General features: G+C 38.7%; 1 protein-coding gene across 2 annotated transcripts in view; it reads right to left on the reverse strand.

Annotated features, from left to right (window-relative positions):
* The window catches only part of LOC138756995 (catenin alpha-2), an 835,014-nt gene that overhangs the window by 297,975 nt on the left and 515,754 nt on the right, over positions 1-21,285 (reverse strand). For both annotated transcript variants that reach the window (XM_069923543.1, XM_069923544.1), the window contains one exon: positions 6,537-6,650. In XM_069923543.1, the coding sequence (XP_069779644.1) occupies positions 6,537-6,650 (114 nt within the window). The remainder of the gene's footprint in view (positions 1-6,536; positions 6,651-21,285) is intronic.

A 21,285-nucleotide genomic window follows, 5' to 3' on the forward strand; every position in this document is an offset into this window, starting at 1 on the left:
CATTCGGATTTTTCTATGTTCTTTCTCTTTCACTGTCCCTCAAAGCTGATCAAAATTCTCTTTGCGAACTTTGAGATCCATTCAATTTTGGCCAAGCCTTTTTTTTTAATAATCATGATGTAAGTTTTCAATTTTTTATGGAAGGACAGAGTAGCCCATTAAAAGAGTTACATGCTTGGCTGATTGTGTTGCCTCAGTTCTTTTGAAGTTAGGCTTTCAACTTTAACGTTTTTTTCTCTTTTAGTTACATACCCAATTTACCCGAGATGACTTGAACTGCATCTCCTCTTGCCACTCTCTCAAATATTGCATACAAATCCTAACCATCTACTGTATAAAAAGTTTTTGTTACTTCTAGTTCTTTCACCATTTGTCTTAAATCTGTGTCCTCTGGCTCCTGATTCATCTTTGATTTTCCAACCTAAGATCTTATTCTGAAATTAATTGTATTGTGATCACTGCCTGTCAAACACTTTTTGAACTGAAGATTATCAATAGGATTTTATGGAGGACTAGCTGGAGTCGTGCAATTTGTTAGATTATCAAAGCAATTATGTATGGGTTGAAACTTGAACCTTCCCTTCCCTAAAGCATCCTGCAATCATCCATCACTCCCACAGGGTTCAAGGCAGCTACCATAATCCTGGTACCAAGAAGGCAACAATAACAGGCCTCAATGACTTCCACTCTCTGGCACTGACCTCCACCATTATGAAAAACTTCAAGTCTCTGGTGATGGAATGCATCAAAGCACACCTCTATTTCAATTTGCCTAAAGAAGAAACTGTTCCACAAATGATGCTATAGCCTTGTCCCTTCATTCTGTCCTGTCCCACCTGGAGAATGACACCTCATATGCCAGGCTCATTGACCTCAGCTTGGTGTTTAGTATGATCCATGCTGGGACTCAATACCACTCGGTGTAACTGGATTTTAGTCTTCTTAACGGAAAGACCACAGCTTGTCCTGGTTGGCAGGAGAATGTTAAGTATCATCATACTGAGCCTTGGCGCACCTCAGGGCTGTGTGCTCAGCTCGCTCCTGTTGACTCTACTGACTCATGACTACATCACCAGACCTGACAGGGTCATCAAGTTTGCAGGTGACACAAAAGTAGCTGACCTCACCAGCAATAATAAGTCAAACTGCAGAAAGGACTGGAAAATCTTGTGAAATGATGAGAGAGGACCAACATGAGACAAGACAAAGGAGATGATTGTAGACTTCAGGAGGACCAGGAATGATCACCCTCCACTACACATCAACAACTCTATACTGAAGAGAGTGGAGAGCTCTAAGTTCCTTGAAATTTTCTAAACTAGTGACCTATAATGAATATATAACATCTCCTCACTGGTTAGGAACGTACCACAGTGACTGCATTTCCTGAGAAGATTGAAGTGGGAAAGGCTACCACCCACCATTGTGTCAACCTTCTACAGGAGCTCTATCGAGAGCGTCCTGATAAGCGTCATCACAGTATGGGTACGGTTGTTGCAGAGAATGGATCGAAGGTCAATCATAGAGGCAGAGGATGTCTGGAGTCTCTCCCCCCCCCCCCCCCCACATCGACATGATCCATTGAGATTGCTGTCTGAAGAGGGAGGGCAAAATCATTGAAGACCCCTTCTACCTTGCACGCAGCATCTTTCAGCTGCTCCTGTTGAGAAAGATAATGGAGTGTCAAAGCCAGCTATACCAGGCTGATGAACAGCTTCCTCCCACGGGCAGTGAGAATGTGGAACAAACAAAAGAACTCACATTAACCATCCAAGACTCTCTTATTCACAAAACAATATTTATTTATTTGTATATATAAATACTTGTCCTGCATATCTATTGTTTGTCTGTATGTGTGTTATGTCTGGTTGTGTGTCTGTAGGTTTTTCACCAAGGACCAGAGAATGCTGTTTCATTGGGTTGTACTTGTGCAATCAGATGACAATAAACTTGACTTGCCTTTTTGGAGCCATTCCACCTTGGACTTCACCAAACATTTGAAATCTTAGGCAACATATATACATTTGTTCAGGTCTACAGACCAGAAAGACTGACTTCACTTCCATCATGTTTCTCTGTTCCCCTATAGGTTCTGGTGCATCAAATACTCACCATACTTCTCAGTCACCTCTGTCTCAATCACTGTGTAAAGTAAGCATGCTCTTTGTATGATCTCTATGTTTTTGATAAATGAGATCTAGGATCTATGTGATTTTGCAGATTGGATTCCAAATTTTCTTGGCAATGAAGACGTGTGTTGTTGTCTCTCCAACTAAAGTTATGAGACCAATGGTGTTCCACAGAGATCAGTGTTGAACCCTCTGTTGTTTGTGATATAAATGCATTGGATGAGAATGCAGATGGACTGATTAGCTAGTTTGCTAATGGCACATAAATTGCTGGAGTTGTAGATAGTAAGGAGGTTTGCCAAATGAACAGTTTGAGATACGAGCAGAGAAATGTCAGATGGAGTATAATCCAGGCAAGTGTGTGGTGTTGCATCTTGGGAGGTCAAATATAATGGGAAAGTGTACAGTAAATTGCAGCAACCTTAGGAGCATTGATGTGCAGAAGGATCTTTTGGAGAAACTCCACAGCTTCCTGAAAGTAACAACACAAGATGGTAAAAAAAATGGCATACTTACCTTAAGTCAGTTGCATATAATTTTGATTAGGCCATACTTTTGGAATATTGGGTGCAATTTTGTTTTCCACATTAAAGGAAGGAGCTGGTGGCTCAAGAGAATGCCCAGAAGAAGTTGACCAGGTGGTACATAAGAACTTAAGAAATAGGGACAGGAGTAGTCCATCCAGCCCATCGAGCCTGTTCCGCCATTGAATGAGATCATAGCACACCTGCCTTTTCTCCATATTCTTTAATCTCCTTACTATGTAAAAATCTATCCAACCTTGTCTTAAATATATTTACTGAGGAAGTCTCCACCGCTTCAATGGGCAGCAAATTCCACAGGTTCACTAGTTTCTGGCAAAAGCAGTTCTTCCTCATCTCTGTACTAAATTTTCTACCCTGAATCTTGAGAGCATGTCCCTTAGTTCTGGTCTCCCCTACCAATGGAAAGAACGTCTGTACCTCGATACTTATCATAATTTTCTGTCTTTATAAGATCCTCCCTCATTCTTGGAAAGCCAAGCATATAGAATCCTACACGACTCAATAGTTCTTCATAGGCTAATCCCTTCATCTCTGGAATCAAACTGAACCTCTTCTGCACCACCTCCAAAGTCAATACACACTTCCTCAAGTAAGAAGACCAGAACTACATGTGGTACTCCAGATGTGGTCTCACCAGTACCTTGTACTGTTGCAGCATAACTTCCCTGCTCTTAAATTCTATCTCTCTAGCAATGAAGGCCAACATCCCATTTGACTTCTTGATAGCCTGCTGTCCCTGTAAACGAACCTTTTGTGATTCATGCACAATTCCTTCTGCATGGCAGCATGCTACAACCATTTGCCATTTAAATAGAATTCTGATCTTCCATAGCTTGGAAGCTTGGAAAGCTTGGATGAGAGGAAATTAGCTATAAGAGAGGTTGGACAAAGCTAGATTGTTTTTACTGGAGACATAGATAAGTATCTCACAATCTAGGGTAGATATTATATAGCCTAGCTTGACTGTAAGGTTGTCAGTTTAAATGAAATGTACAAGGCAAGTTTTTTTTTACACGAGCGATAAGCATCCAATCCTCTCTTCCCACTGTGGCCTTTCATCCAATCACCTCTTAAGCCCCTCCCAACTTCATCACTCCCATTTCTACCCCCTTAATATTATCCCTTCCTACTTTAGTGTCCATACAGGGTCCTGACCTGACACACTGATTGACCATTTCTCTCCATGTATGTTACCTAACCTGTTAATTCCCTCCAGCTTTGCTTGGTTCACTCACAAATGAATGGGGTAAACTCCCCTCTGCAGACACTTCCCGATCTGCAGAGAATTTCCAGCATTTCAGCATTTTCGCCTTTTATTTCCTGCTTCAAGCACCCACAGAATTTTGCTTTTCAGGACATTGTACAACTGAAAGTATGTATTCCATTCCATTTTAATTGCAAATTTACTTAGACACAGAAATATACTAATCGGAATAAGGTTCAGATATCTGCATTCAAGTGAAATTTGTTGAAACAGTGAAATTTGTTGAAATTCCACCCATCTACCATTTTATTGAAATTTATATCTGACACTAGCTACATCAAACCAGACAGCAGCAGGGATCAATAAGAGATACCATTGATTTTTTTTCCAGCTTAACACATGTCCCTTCAATGCAGGAGCATCATTAAATGTATTTGCCTAATTAAAATAAGCAATATTTATTTTTTTTCTTGAATAACCACATCAACTAATGGAATATTATTATTGTTATTTCTACCAGAAGCATAGTGAAGACCTGTGATCCATTGGAGTCATTTTAAACATCAATATTAAACTGTGTGAGACAACCTTTCAGAGATAGGGTGGGATATAAGAACAGAAGAACATCAGAGCTAGGAGCAAGAGTAGACCACATGGCCTATCGAGCGTGCTTTGCCATTCAATAATGTTATGGGTGATCTGACAGTGGACTCAGCTCCACTTACCAGACCGTTCCACATAACCTTTTATTCCCTTGCTATTCAAAAATCTAATTTTAATACATCTAATGAAGCAGACTCTACTGCTTCATTGGGCAGAGAATTCCACAGATTAATTATTCTCTGAGAGAATAAATTCTTCATCTCTGTCTTAAGCCAAATCTAAAGGCTATGTCCTTTAGTTCTTGTCTCAACTAATAGTGGAAAAAACCTCCCTGTTTCTATCTTACCTCTTTCTTTCATAATTTTATATATTTCTGTAATACTCCCCCCGCCCCCCCCCCCCCCCACCATCCCATCCATCTAAATTCCAATGAGTACAGTACCAACCTGCTCAACCTCTCCTTATAAATAACCACAGCATTTCCGGAATCAACCTTGTAAATTTCTTCTGCACTGTCACCAAAGCCAGTATATCCTTTCTCAGATAAGGGCACCAGATGAACTTAACACGGACTTTATGGTAAATGAGGAGAGACAAGAAACCAAAATAAAATTAATTATAAAAGAAAATGATTATGGATGCTGAAATTTGAAATGAGGAAAAAAAAACTGAACATACTCAGTGCCCATGGAGACAGCAACGAGAAGAAGGTTTTATCTCCATGACTTTGATCAGAATTGAAATGAGACTGAACCGAAATGTTAACTTTACTTCTCTTTCAGCAAATATTGCCAGGGAATTTCCAACATGTTCTACTTTGAATTTAAGAATGTGAATGATACAAAAGATGATGTGCTGTGGAATGAGGATGTAGTTCCAGCTCTTTCTGACTTCAAATAGGAGGTGTTTACAATTGCCTTACATTTTTGATGGGACTTGGTGAAATAAAAAGTTTGGCATGGACACTATGTTTTAGTGACCTATAGTTCTTTGGAAAGTATCTCTGAAGGGCCATTGGGTAGGGAATTCCAGGAAGTTGACTCATCGCCAACGAAAGACTGGCGATATATTTCAAAGTCAGAAAGGTACCTGAGTAGCATGGAAACTTTAGCTGATAATGATTGTATACCCTTGCTCCCCTTGTCCTTCCAGGTGAGTTGGGGAGATGCTGTTCATAGTCATTAAGCAGCAAACAATCTTTGTAATTAGATTAGTAAACAGCCACTCTGAGACTGGAATTGGTTAACAGAAGGATTGGAGCAAGGTTCAACAGATGGAGTGGTTCTGTCTGTCCATAGAGGAATGTACAAGCAGTATGTCACTGCATTTACTGCCTTGGGCTGACCTATAACACACATTGACAAGGGGTGGATTTCAGCTGATTAGATCGAATTAATTGGGAAAAGGGAGTATGAGTTACAGAAAATTACAATAAAAGAGATTTCTCAGAACGCATATGCACATATCTCCATAACTCTTTTAAGTAGCGCCTCACAAGCATTAAAAAGCCTGCTTCTGCATGAAAGGTTTCTGGGAATCACATGGATAAAATGACAACAGAAATGTTTCTATTTGTGTTCCACATCATCAGAAGACAAAGCCATGACTTTGGATTCTTCTAGTGATTGGTTGCTGGATGCCGAGAGAACTTCAATGGAAGACTGCAGATTGTCTGCCTGAATTTCCATCACATTTTATTTTTTTCGTTGAAATCAAGAAGTGAGAAAAAGTATGATTAGGATGTCCAAATCCTGGATGCAAGTACTATGTTGAAATTACAGTTGAGCAAAATTTAATTGCTGTGCAAAAGCATCTCCTTTATCAGTCTCTCTTGTCTGCCCATAGACAAACAGAATAACTCTCCATTCACTGCCTTGGGCTGATCTATAATATGTATCAGTCTGTTGTATAACAAGGCAGTTAAAGACTTACTCAACGTTAATTGGCATCAATTTGCTGAAAGATGGCCATATTCCTGACAGACTTTTTTTCAAATCTTCATTCATTTGACTTCACAAGGACGCAATGCAAAAGCGAACAAGCTCTGACACTCACCCTCGCACTTTGCCCTGCAATAAGCTGGTCATCTTCGGTCTGGACACTTGTCCGACTGCGTACATCATAGTCTTCTTGCTCAAAGTCTGAATCATCCTCCAGTTCTTCTGGGGTCTGAAGAGGAACAAAAGGAAAATAATTAACTGTGGTTATTGTCATCTTGCACTGACCCCTTCTTTGTTAAGTGTACAGGGATCCTCAAATTCTACCACTCACATTAAACTAATGAGGAGAAATGCAAAGGGTCGTCTTTTTTGTTAAGAAGAATTGAGACCAGGGCTAATCCCTTTGTTGTTAGACAAGATTTTGTACTGGAATATTTTTGAGTGAGCTCTAATTAATAAGAAGTCCAATTTCACTAAAAATCCTATGTAGAATTGCTCCAGGGGCAATGAGTGCCTGGCACATAGCTTTCGACTTCTACTTCATCTAATGAGACTCCCTGCTGAGGGTCATTTAATTGCAGAATCTAGATGTCTTCGAAAAAGTGGTCTCATTTATTTTCGGTGAATCTTTATTTTTATTGGCAATCCTAACAGAACTAACATTGGAAAAAGGATGAGGGCCAAAATTTTACACTTCTTGTCATCATTTTTTAGTTGGATGTATTTTATTTAACAGTATACTGGTGGTATTACTGGATGTGTTCATAAGTGTTTGAGAATGTTACTGGGATAGGGGGCTTGAATTATTAAGAGAGGCTAGACAGACTGGGATTTTTTTTTCCTCTGGAGTGTAGGAGACTGGGTTGGAGGGGGGCCGTTTAGAGGCTTATAAAATCATCAGGACCAGAGATAAGATGACTAGTCTTTGTTATTATCCCTCGGTAGGAGAATCTTAAAACTATAAGGCTATGGGAGGGTGGGGGGGGCAAAGATTTCAAAGGACCTGAGGGGCACATTTTTCATATCAAGGATGGTGGGTATATGGAACGAGCTGCCAGCGGAAATGGTAGATGTTGGGATAATTGTAAAAGACATTTGGACAGGTACATGCGTAGGAACATTTTTGAGAGATATACGATGAATACAGACAAATGGGATTGGCATGGACAAGTTGGACTAGAGCATCTGTTTTCATGCTGTAAACTTTAATCATATGTTCCAGATTTTTTTTAAATTGGGGTCATAAGTTGAGAGTTAGAGGGCAAAACTTTAGAAGTAACTTAAGAGGAAGTTTCTTCACTCAGAAAGTGGTGGCTGAGTGGATTGATCTTCCAGAAGAGGTGGTTGCAGTAGGGTCAATTTTGTCATTTAAGAGGAGGTTGGATGAGTACATGGATGTGAGGGGGTTGGAGGGTTATGGGCAAGGAGCAGGTAGAAGGAACTAGTGGAGTTCACTTAAATCGGTGTGGACTAGAAGGGCTGCTATGTCCTGTTTCCGGACTGTAATTGTTATATGGTTATATGCTTATATATGGTTATAAATCTGATTCCAGATTTAACAGCTGCTGCGTAATCACATTGGCATGCCATATTTTAACCTCTTACTTGCCAAAGGATTTTACTTTCCAAAAAACAAATATCTGAAGCAATTCAGCTGGTTAGACAGCATCTGTGGAAATAGTGGAATAATTAATACTTGGATCAAATAACATCTTCAGTCTCGTGTGTCTCAAGCTTTACCTTTCAATTTGATATTATTGAGGTATTCTTAAAGGTACCCAGATTTTTCTGCTTATGAAAATCTGGAAAAAAAAGTGCCCTGCTTTATTTTTGCAATGGAACTGATCACAAACATAATGCCATTCCTCTCCACCTCTGTCTATAATTCCTTCAATTCATAATCAAACATATTATTGTCCTGAGATACTAACAATGATCAGTGCAACTTAATTTAGATCAGAATCATCAATGAACAGCCGTGTTATTTTGAATGTTATTGTAATTACAAAGTAGCTGACATGTACCTTTTATTACAATATGGGTTCCATACAGATGGGAAGAGAGGCATGAAAAGTATCTCAGCAGAGAGACAGATGGATAGGAAAAGTATGGAAAGAGAAGGGTCAAACACAGACAAATGAGATCTGCTCAGGTGAGCACCTTGTTCATCATGGACAAGTTGGACTGAAAATCCCGTTTCTGTTCATGACTCCATAACTCTATCTCTGATATGTTTTTTTTAAATTTTATAGTTTGTCTTTTCCATTAACTAGATCATGTTGACAAGGTTGTACTTTGTCATTGGCTTTGTTTATTTCAGCAATTGAACCTTTAGCTGAGCTTATTAGACAAGATCATTCAAGGTGAGTCAGGAAGAATATCAAATTAATTTATTTGCTGATGATGTTTTGGTTTATTTATAACTGATCCTATAATTTCTTTGTTCCAATTACAGGTTTAGGTTGGAAGAAGGTGGGGAGGTTTCAGGATAAAAAGTTAATTGGGCAAAAAAGTGAGATTATGCCTTTAACCGACTGTAAAATAATTAAAATAATTACTAAACTTAGGAGGCCAGATGTAGATATTAAATATTTAGGTATTTGAATTGATCATGATTTTTTTAAAATTATGTAAGTTAAATTATTTGCCTTTGCTTAATAGAATTATTGGAGACTTAAGGTGGAATACTCTACGTATTACTTTTGTAGGTAGAGCAAATTGTGTTAAAATTAATGTTTTTTTCCTGGAATTCAATATTTTTTCAGTCAATCCTTACTTCAAAAAATTTTAAGGATTTAAATACAGTGGTTAGGAATTGTTTTATGGAAAGATAAAGTGCAAAGCGTTTCTTTGGAAAAATTGACCTGGAAATATGAATTGGGGGTATACGACTTTCTCATTTTAAGAAGTATTATAAAGCAGGTCAACTGAAATTTACAAATGCATTTTTTAGTTTAGATAATATTCCAGCTTGGGTTTTTATAGAGTTTAATAAGATAGAGGATATGAATCCCCAAGATTTTATTTATAAATGGAATTCTAATTTTTTAGTTTGAAATAGGGAATCACATATTTTTAAATATTTGATATAGTTGTGGAACAATATTTATAATGAAATTGATATGAAAGGTTTAATATCTAGGAAAATGCCTCTATGTCAAAAAAAGCTATTCCATTTTCAATGGATAATCAATTTTTGAAGATTTGGAGATGGATCAGTATTAGGAAGATTGAGGATTGCTTTGAGAATGGTAAATTTATAACATTTGAATGAATGATGGAAAAATTCAATGTACCTAATAGTATTTTATTTTGTTATTATCAAGTTAAAGCTTTTTTATATGTGTGATAGAATATTTAGGAATGTTTTGGGGAGATAAATAGGTAAAATTAAAATAGGTTACATACATGCACACTTTAAAACAGGTCTTATTTAAAATATTGGAGAATTCATATCCACAGTACTTTGAAGAGGAACTGTGAGGAATGCTAATTGAAATGATGTCATGAAATGAATGGACTATTGTCTTGGAAGAACAATCAGAGCCAGGTTGTCTGTTTTGGAACTTTTTGCAAGGCTTTTAAACTTCTTTGCAAAGTGCTCACTCTGAGGTCATTCAGAGGTTATTGTTTACCTAAACCAAGAGATAGACCAGAAGACTGACTCCTGTTGTTTGCTGGAGAAGGTCAGGGGAGTTTTCAAGGGAGAGAGAGAAACACATGATGCTGGCAGCTTTGAATCTCAGATAGAGAGAGAACAGAAGGGAGTCTTCGACTGTGTGTGACATAGAAAGTTGTAACAAGCCAGGATAACTTGTTGGAACTGAAAAAAAAGCTCCAGAGTGGCAGATGGCTTTAAGTGCTAACTGTCTGATGTTTCTCTTGAAATAAGCAGAACAGAAAGGAATTCTGTGGTAACCTAAATCAAAGAGGTTATCGTCTGAAGAATCCTGATAGGGCAAGTTTCATCAGCAAGACATTGAGGTGACAAATGGTGGTACCTCAGTTGTGGAAATCCTGGAACAACACATATATCTCTCTGCAAACCAACAAGAACCTTCCTGAGCAGTAACCATTTACCTTTCAAGCATCAAAGCCTGGTGAACTTTATACATGTTAAATTCTGTGCACAGTATAAAAATTGCCTGCAATCAGAGAACTTGGAAGTATGAGAAGTGAGATTGAACTGTGAACCAAAGAACTTTCTTAAATTTACACACACATTAAATACACATATGCTTAGAATTAGAAGGGGGCTATGTTGGGTTAGTTAAGTTAATAGTGATAAGTTAAAGTTTGATTCTGCTTTCATGTGTAAAGATAATTAAAAACAAATTTTGTTAAGTAACCATTTGTCATGGTGAATATCTATTGCTGCTGGGATTTGGGGTCCTTTGGGCTCATAACATCTGGTAAAATAGGTCCTAGTTTGATATTACCTAATCAAAGTGAATTAGAATCATTGTAATACTAGTGTAAATACATGTATTTCTGTAATGTACAATTTACTTTAAATGAAATCCCCAAAATTGGGGTGGATAAATCAAGATTAAGATCGGAAATAGGTTTACAGACATAGGTAAATGAAAAGGATTGGATGGAGTTATGACTAAAATTATAAAAATAGGTTGATTCATTATAATTTTTTACATCAATTATATTTGACTCCACAAAAATTAATTAGATTAGATCCTGCTGTATCAGGTTTATATTTTAGGTGTAGATCTGAGATTGGATTCAACTTGGCAATGCCCTAAAGTTAGATATGTTTCGTTAGCAGTGAGTAATTTTTGTAATGATTTATGGGAGTCAAATTCCCATAGGATCTGATGCTATTTTTATCAAGTAGTATTAGGGTTATAAGATCAAAATTAAATATGTATCAAATTGAATTTGTGTTAATTGCTTTAGCAGTTTCTAGGAAATATATAGCAATATCATGGAAGTCAGAAATAGTCTTTGCTATGGAAAAATGGCATGCAGAACTTTGTAGTTGTACACCATTAGAGAAAAATACTTATGGTCAATGAGATAAATATTATATGTTTTGGAAAATATGTAGCCCATATTTACAACATGTGGGTTTGCATGTTTAATAGATTCTCTGAAGTTCTCACTTCTTGGTAACCTCCAAAATAGACCTTACAATATAAATGTTTTATTTCCCTGGCATCTTCTGATTTTTTTTTCTTTTGGGGTGGTGACGGAAGGTGGGATGGGAGTGGAGTTATATAGCACATGTATATTTTTTGAAATAATTTCTGAATTGAATATAATTCAGTTATTACAGTGGTTTATAATGCATCAATAAAATATTTTTTAAAAACTATATTTTGGAGTACAATCATTCTATGTTGTCTTGGTATCTGTTATTAGAAATGTGACGTGTATTCCAACACAGGCAAATAAAGACATGTAAGTTGATTATCTTTATGTGACTCCAATGCCACATGAGCACAACTTATAGTGAAATGATCTGTTGAGTTTCCTATTCATTGTAATGGTTCAATAATGAACCTGTCCGCCACCTTAGTTGAGAAGTAGAAAAACATAAAAAATGAAGATTTAGCCCGAAAGTTCTGAATCCAAGTATCAACTAAATTAAAAAACCCAACCTTCTCTTGCTTGCCTGGGAAAAAAAAGACAAAGAAAGTTGAGAAGGAAGTGAGAAAAGGGATGTCAGAAAAGGAAGGACAGGCCACACCAGTCTGGCTGTCAATCAGCCAACCTGAATAAACTAAACTCCCATCATTCTTTGATTAAATATTAGTGTGGTGCTGAAGTGCATTGGTGTAGTGTGTGTTAATAAAAGGTACATGTTAATGTCATGTGAAGAAAAGTGTATGAAAAGGATAAACAAGTTTATTAGATTTTAAAACTATCTGCAAATCCTTCAATAATCCAATGTTCCCCAGAGAGCAATTTCATTTTGCACCATATTTCTGCAGTGTTAAATTAATAAAGCATTTTAAATTAAAAGCTTCATTGCAAAATTAAAATGACTTTGCCAAGAAGTGTTTGTCACCAGTACTGATGACAAAATCTGAACACATTCAAATGATCACTAGTGTTCTTTGGACCATGCTAAATTGTTTAACTTAATCGAGGTAGAGCCACATTAATTAATTTGTAAAAGGACATTTCTAGGTTTTGTTAGATCTTTCTACACCAAAACATGTTATTAATTTCATACAGGTTTAACTTCACTTTTAATTTAAGCTCATTCAATAGTTTTCTGACCATCATCGCCCGGTGTGATGTGAGAGCACAAGATGAACTCAAACTGAAGCAAATTTTATTGCTTTTTTAGGACTTGAAATGGTAAGCACATTGGAGGAAACTAAAAGTTTGCCATAAGGGCTTATAATTTATTCCATAGACTCTGCCACATTTTATTTCCTGAATAAAAGCAGTTCATATATAATTCACAGATACCCAAAGATAACCAAATGCATAACCATAACCATCAAAGACTTCATCCATTCCCTGAGTATTTCTAATTTTCTCTTGTGTCAGAATATTCTATTCCAATACCTCCCAATCATGTTCTGAACAACTCAGTATTTGCTCTACGAGTGACATAATCCTCACCACATAACCTGCCTTCCTGAAAATGCTCAAGTTGTAAGGCAGATTTTTTTTTTGGACATACCCATTCACACACAATGGAAGGAAGAATGAAAGGATAAAAGTGTAGAAAAAGGAAAAAAAAGACAAAGAAAGGTGAGAAGGAAGTGAGAAAAGGGATGTCAGAAAAGGAAGGAAATTATTGATTGCAGAACACCAGAACAGACCCAGTGGCCAACAATATCAGCACTGAACATAATGTCAACTTAAATTAAAACACTGCTGCCTGTACAGAATAAATAGTCCTCTATTCCATGTCTATCTGGAAGTCTCTTAAATGCTGCTATTTTATTTGATTCCACCACTATCCCCAGAAGCCCACTCTAGGCATCTGCCACTCTTTGTGTTTAAAACTTTCCTTGCCCATCTCTTTAAACACCTGCCCCCCCCCCATGTAAAATGCATGTTCTATCACGCATGTTATTTTTTCCCCTGAGAAACAAAATTTTGACTGTTCACCCTATCAATGGCTCTCATAATTTCATGAACTTTTGCCAGGTCTCCCTTCTCCCTTCTCATAGTTCATACCCTCTAATCCAGGTAGCATCCTGGTAAATCACTTCTCAATCAGAATCAGAATCAGACTTTATTGTTATGAACGAATCACAAAGTTCGATGTGTGCAGCAAGGTCACAGAGCAAACATTCATGTTATGAACAATCTTACAATATTAATTTATATAAAAAAGTAATTAAAATAGTTCACGAAAAGTAATGCAATGTCTTTGGGTCATTGATCATTCAGGAATCTGATGGCAGCGGAGACAAAGCTGTCCCTGTTCTGCTGAGTGCTCGTCTTTAGGCTCCTGTAGCCTGATGGTAGCAGAGTGAAGAGGCCATGGCCTGGGGTACACCACTAGCCTACTGCAGGGGGCAATCTCTGTACCTGCAAGAAGATCACCGAAGGACAGGCCACACCAGTCTGGCTGTCAATCAGCCAACCTGAATAGACTAAACTCCACCTGGCCGGCTGTCAATCAATTGCCTGGGGTATAATCCTGATCCGGCCCCTCCCGATCCAGTAATTCAGGAGGCACAAGTACAGCTACCCCTGTAGCAGAGACTTTTAACTGAATAAAGCCTGTTATACAGTCTTTTTCGAGTTTTGTGTCTGCTTCCTGTTGCAGCCGTGCATCACACTGGGTGGTGGGGTCTTTGAGGAGAGAGACTGCTTTTTTAAGACACCGCCTCATGTAGATGTCCTCGATGAAGTGAAGTCTGGTGCCTAAGATGTTGCAGGCTGAGTTAACAACCCTCTGGTGTTTTTTCTTGTTCTGAGATTTGAGGCTTCCATACCAGACAGTGATGAATTCACTCCACGGTGACATACCGAATCTCCTCAAGCACATCACAAAATTTAGCCACTGCTGGGCCTTTTTCGTGATTGCATCAACATTGAGGCTCTAGGACAGATCCTCAGGGATGTTGACATCCAGGGATTTGAAGTTCTTGACTCTTTTCTTCCCCTGACTCCCTCCGCAAGTTTGTTGATGTGACACCACTCAAAGAGCTGATCTATCACCCTCCTGTACACTTACTTATTGCCGTTTGTGACTCTGCCGACAACTGCGGTGTCATCAGAAAACTTGTAGATAAAGCTTTGGAATTGCGCCTGGCCACACAGTCGTGGATGCATTATGAGTAGAGCAGTGGGCTAAGCATGCACCCGTGTTGATCATCAGTGATGAGGAGATGTTGCTTCCAATTCGTAGTGACTGTGATCTTCCGATGCAGAGATTGAAGTGGGGGTACAGAAGCCCAGAGTTTGTAGCTTCTTGACCAGCACTGAGGAAATAATGATATTGAAGCTGCAGTCAATGAAGAGCAGACATATGCATGAGCTGCTGTTTTCAGGGTGCTCCAGAGCTGAGTGGAGAGCCAGCAATATTGCATTGCTGTGGAGTGATTCTGACGATGGACGAATTGCCACGGGTCCAGATCTTTGCTTAGGTACATGTCCCGTAATGGGGCAACCAGAAATGTGTGCCATATTGCAAGTCCAGCCTAATCAACATTTTATATTGATTACCTGAAATTCTCATTTGCTGTAACCGAACAACTAAGAAATAAGAAATGACTGCAATAGTAGAAATTAAATTGCCACACAGCATGCCAAGGAAGAAGCAGAAATCATAAATAAAAAGGAGAGATAGATAAATATTTACAATTCCATAAATAAATACATACAGCGGTAGTAAATAAATGAATTTAATCCTCTAATATAAAAACAGACATTGCTGGTGGATACTCAGGTCTGGGGGCACTTGTGAATGTGAGGAGAAAGAAAATAGGTGAAATGTCAGATAAGATAAATGGGTTCCTGATGATTGTTGCAGATTTAGTGAACTAAAAGGACTGCTTCTGTGTTATATGACCTTATAATTCCATTACTTGAAAAAGTGAGGAACATAATGAATACTGTTTGCATGCCTGGACATCTGTAGTTCCAAAAACACTCAGCAATCTCGCTATCATTCAGCCTGAGGCAGATTACTTGATTGGCATCTTATTTTCCAGCACAAATATTTATTCAACCCATCCTACCTCAATGTTGCAACATGCATCATCTACAATAAGGGTTATTTAGTTCCTCAAACTCAACTTCAGGAAGAGCAAGGGCAATGATGGAAGGGAACACCACCATCTAAAATCACACATCATCTTGATGTGGAAATATATTTCTTCATTGTTGTTAGATTTAATTCCTGCTATTCAAAATACAACAGTAGTTCAAGGAGGGCTTAGTACCATCTTCTCCAATATAATAAATTTTGGTCTTACTTGAAAAGCCTAAATCACATGAAATGGTAAACTAAGGTTCAACTGGCCATGTGCCATAAAGATTGCATGACCAAGCAATTCGCTCAGCTAATTTTTTTTTTGCCTCTACAGAAATATGATATGAAAACCATTTATTTTAGCCATTTCATGGGATGTTGTTGGTGCAAAGGTCTTCAGATTGTCACTGCACTTTAAAAAGTGAAATAATATAGTGTCAGCGATAACACACTGAAATTTGCTAAATATCTATTTGTGCCCTGTGTACGATGATAAATATTCTTCCAATGCACAAAGGCATCCCATGACAGAAATCAGAAACACCAGATGAAACGATACAAGCACCATTTTGCAGAAAATTCTAGCAGAGAAAGTCATCTGATTTGGGACGTTGGAAAAGACAGATTATTGCACCGACCCGGGAGATTGTGCCATCAATCAACAAAACAAATATACAGAGAATAGCTACTTATTAAATGACAATGCCCCCATCTTAGTTCCAAAAGGCATAATTTCAAAATCAGAAAATCATGTAACATTCAGCCAGCATTGAGCAATCCATAACAAGCTACACGAGGACACAGGTAGATGAGCAGAATGGGCAGAGAAAATGAAATTTGTAATTTAATACAGTGAAATATGAATGATTCATCATGAAAGGAAGAACATGCAGAGCAATTTAAATCAAATATATACATTGAATTTTATTTATTTATTCATGGGATGTGGATTTTGTTGAAAAGGCTGGTATTTATAATCCAACCCTAATTGCTCGTGAGCTGAAGAGGATAATTACAACTCAAGAAAGCAGTAATGGAGCCACCATATTGGTGTGGCTGGAGTCATAAATATAATCTACTGAATATGACTCTTCATTCCACATTGAGGGCGCCATATGAGTTTTTCTAACCGTCTTGTCACTTAGTTATAAATATAATGAGCTTATTGTCATATATATTGTATAATGTACATATGCACCAAAATTTTTATGGCTGCAGCCAAACAGGTAGATATTTCACTATGACTTTCTATAATCCGGTTTTCTATAATCCTATTCCCAGAAATGCAGAAAACAACTATTGGGGAACCTCTTCCTGAGGAAAAGACCACAGGGGAAAAGACCACTGGGGGCATCTACTACACTCAGTTCAGGTGAAAGACTCCACACATGTCACATGTAAACAGCCATCTGGTAGGAAGTACCAAAGCACTTGGGCCCTTACATCCAGAGTGGGAAACAGCTTTTTCCCCAAGTCATCAGGCTGCTCTCAGTTCAGATGTGCATATTGCACCCTGGAGTTGCAGTGTATAAGTCTTAATACCTTGGTATTTTAATGTGCTAAGTGCTTTCCTAACTTGTATCTATGTAAATATGTTCCGTGGTCCTGGAGAAACATTATCTCATCCTACCATGCGAGCATCGTATGAAGGATAAATAAAGTTGACTTGACTTGAGTGGCAAACAAGCCAAGTCCATTGCAGGCATTGACTTTGCATTCATTGAAGACATCTACAGTACGTGAGGCACTGCCTCAAGAAGACATCCAACATCATAAAAGATCCCCTTATCTCTAGTTACAATGTCTTCTTGCAGCTATCTTCGGGAAGAAGGGATAGATGTCTGAAGTAAAACACCTCAAGTTTCAAGAATAGTTTTTTTTTCATTGGTTATCAGAGACTTGACCCTCCCCGTACTACCATTACCAAAGCGATCAACTACTTTTGGGACCACCAAAAGATCTGCCTGAACTATTGAAACATCATCTTTCTTTAATCAAACAAAGTGCAACTGTGAATATGTATTTATTCATCTTTTGTATTGTCTATTTGGTTTTTTTTGTCTTGGGATATAGTGTTAATTTAATTTATCCTATTGTAGATGGTTAATCTTAAGCACGTTTGGCTGCAGCAAGAAATAATTGATGATAAACTATCAATTGATCTCTTAGAACATAGAAATCCACAGCACAGTATGGGCCCTTCAACCCACTGTGTTGTGTCAAATTAATAACCAACTCTAATAACTGCCTAGAATTTCACTCCTGCATAACCCTGCATTTTTCTCAGCTCCATGTACCTGTCTTTTAGTATCTCAAAAGATCCTATTGAACATGTCTCCATCACATTCAATGCACCCACCACTCTGTGGTGCACTTACTCCCAACACCTTAAAACTATGCCCCCTCATGTTAGCCATTACAGCCCTGGAAAAAAAAACCCTCAACCTCTCCTCATGAGACATGCTCTCCAATCCAGGCAGCATCCTTATAAATCTCCTCCACACCCTCTCTCTGCATCCATATCCCCCCTGTAGTGATGTGACCAGAACTGACCACAATGTTCAAGGTGGGGTCTAGCTAATAAAGTCTTATATAGCTGCAACCTTACCTCATGGCCCTTAAACTCAATGCCACATTTAATGAAGGCTAACACACATTTTGCCTTCAAAACAACATTATTAACCTGCGTAGCATCTTTGAGTGTCCTATGAACATGGACTCCAAAATCTCTCAGTTCTTCCATACTGCTCAGAGTCTTAAACATTAACATTTAATTCAAATTTGACCAACAAAAATAAATCACTTAGCACTTTTCAAGATTTCAAGATTCCTTTACTGTCATATAATAGTACAGAACATGTAATATTACATGAAATGGACTAAGGCAGTCACAATTTTCTCTCTACAGTTAGAGAGAGAAAAGAAGCAAAGGAGAATCTCTTCTGAGTTACTGAGTGTCCATGGATTTGCCTCCAGTGATCCTGCCACCTTTGCAGTTGCACAGATTCCTGTTCGATTCATCGGCAACCCGAGCTGCAGATCCAAACTTCCAACACAATTAAGAAGCCTTCAGTGTCCAAGCCCCTTTTTGCCCTCACACCCTCACGTATCCAATGAGCCAGTCTCCAGCAGCCCACAGCCCCGGGGAGGGGGGGGGGGGAGGGGGGTGGGGTGTGGGTCACCTGACTGCATCACCTGCAGCCTGTGTGGGTCACTCAGCCATTGAGCCGATCACTGCTCTGCTGTAGTGGTTACCATCCTGTAGAAATGTCTCCTCTGCTTCACCTTCTCAAATGGGGGAGGGGGGGGGTTTGTTTGCCCCATCTGCTGCTCTCTCAGAGTCTGCAACCCCTCATTGCTGCTGCCGAGCATAGACACCACCACAGACCCCGAGTTACAGGATTTTAAAATAAAACTCCGTCACCTCCTTTAACAGGCCATTTAGAGACTGTATGGTGCCCCTGGTATTAGTATGGGCAGTTGAACCCTTCGGAGTAGCACTGTGCTCTCCGCTCCTTCGGGACTTGTTAGGTCTGCTTTGTTCATGAATGAGTGAGACAAACACCAGGCTGAGTCGAAATCAGGGTTCTTTGTTCTTTATTACCGGATTGTAACACTTGCGACTAACAAAGTTAGTCGGAGAATGCATTCTGCCGTTATCAGCAAAATGGTGATTTTTTATACCCTTGGATACATGCTTAGAACATCATCATATCATTACTTGTCCAATGACTAAAACTGTTGCTATCCTTTCCCTGCTAGCTTCCTGCCTCTCAATCCATCAATGTCTCTCTTATCTTGTAAGTACAAGGATGCATTCACATCTTGTTACAGCCCTGTACAGGGCAGGGTAACTCCTTACACATTCCCATCTCATGATGTTTTACCTTACAGACTGCAGCAGCATTGCTCCCATTATAGCAGTTCTGACAGCAACACCATTTTCCAGCCCAGCTCTCCATCCTATTAACGTCACTTTGTAACCTCTGGCAACTTGCCAAACTATTCACAACACAACCCATTTTTATGCCTGTGTTGAAATGACCTTTCCTGCTTGACCCTCCTCTCACTGGCTGGCTCGTGAATCCTCCCCTTTCTCTCCCATAAAGGCTGTCATGCCACAAGCCTGCCCCCAGTTCAAGTCTGGGTCAGTGTGAGTGAACGGCACAGGGTTGCTGTCCATTTCTTACAAATAAAAGCCTTCTGTTTTGATTACCTCAGTCTTTGTGCAATTGATCGTGCATCAGTGTCATCTGCAAACATACTCACCCACTCTTCCACTTCTTCATCCAGGTCATTTATAAAAAGCAAGGGGTCCGGAACAAAACCCCGCAGAACATGCTGGTCGCCAATCTCCATGCAAAATATGAACCATCTACAATCACCCTCTGCCTGGTGTAAGGTAAAACATCATGAGATGGGAATGTGTAGGGAGTTACCCTGTACAGGGCAGTAACAAGAAGGGGAGGTGTCCTTGTACTCCTGTTAGGTAAAACATCATGAGATGGGACCGGAGAAGGAGTCACCCAGTACTAAGGAGTAACAGAATGCATCCTTGTACTTACAAGATAAGAGAGACATTGATGGATTGAGAGGCAGGAAGCTAGCAGGGAAAGGATAGCAACAGTTTTAGTCATTGGACAAGTAATGATATGATGATGTTCTAAGCACATATCCAAGGGTATAAAAAATCACCATTTTGCTGATAACGGCAGAATGCATTCTCCGACTAACATGGTTAGTCGCAAGTGTTACAATCCGGTAATAAAGAACAAAGAACCCTGATTTCGACTCAGCCTGGTGTTTGTCTCACTCATTCATGAACAATGCAGACCTAACACTGGGCAAGACAATTCGGTATCCACAGAACAGGGCCTCTTTGGATTCTATGCTCCCTTAATGGCCTCCTTACTCCATGCCTCATCTTGAATGTATTCAATCATCTGAAGTTCTGATTCCCCTGCTGCTGTGGTGAGATTCTCTAGATCAAGTCATGTCCAGGAACTGAACTACCAGCTTAGAAGGATTAAAGGGGAGATGAGGAAAATATTTTGCCCTCAATATATAGTAAAGATTTTATTTTTAAAATTTAGACTTACATTTAATTTTTTTTAAAATTTAGTCAGATAGCACAGTAACAGGCCATTTCAGCCCACAAACTCGTGCCACCCAATTACACCCAATTGACCTAAAATCCCCGCTACACATTAAAGGATAGGAGGAAACTGGAGCCTACAAGGAAAATCCACATTGACATAGGGAGAAGGTATAGACTCCTTACAGAGAGTGCACAATTTAGACTGGGTCCCGATGGCTGGTGTTGAAACAGGATTGCGCTAACCACTAGGCTTACCATGCAGCCTATCTGGAAATGAATGCAGACAGTTGATAGAAAACCTCACAATATATGAAATCTTCCTCAAAGAGGCCTATCATCATTCAAGGCAATTATCCAACAGTTAAGAAACAAGATTGATCTATTTTTAGATAGAATGAATACGATGGACCATGGCCATCTTCTGCACCACAATTTTCTCTGATTCTTTAATTTAGAAATTATTCTAATAAATCTGCATTGAATTTTCTTTAAAATTAAATGTTTCCTTCACAAGGTCAGAATTGTTCACAGCTCTCAAGGTATGACCAAATTCGGGCCTTTCATAGTTGTAATTTAATTTAT

The sequence above is a fragment of the Narcine bancroftii genome, chromosome 3 (genome assembly GCF_036971445.1).
Source record: "Narcine bancroftii isolate sNarBan1 chromosome 3, sNarBan1.hap1, whole genome shotgun sequence".
In the NCBI taxonomy this organism is placed as follows: domain Eukaryota; kingdom Metazoa; phylum Chordata; class Chondrichthyes; order Torpediniformes; family Narcinidae; genus Narcine; species Narcine bancroftii.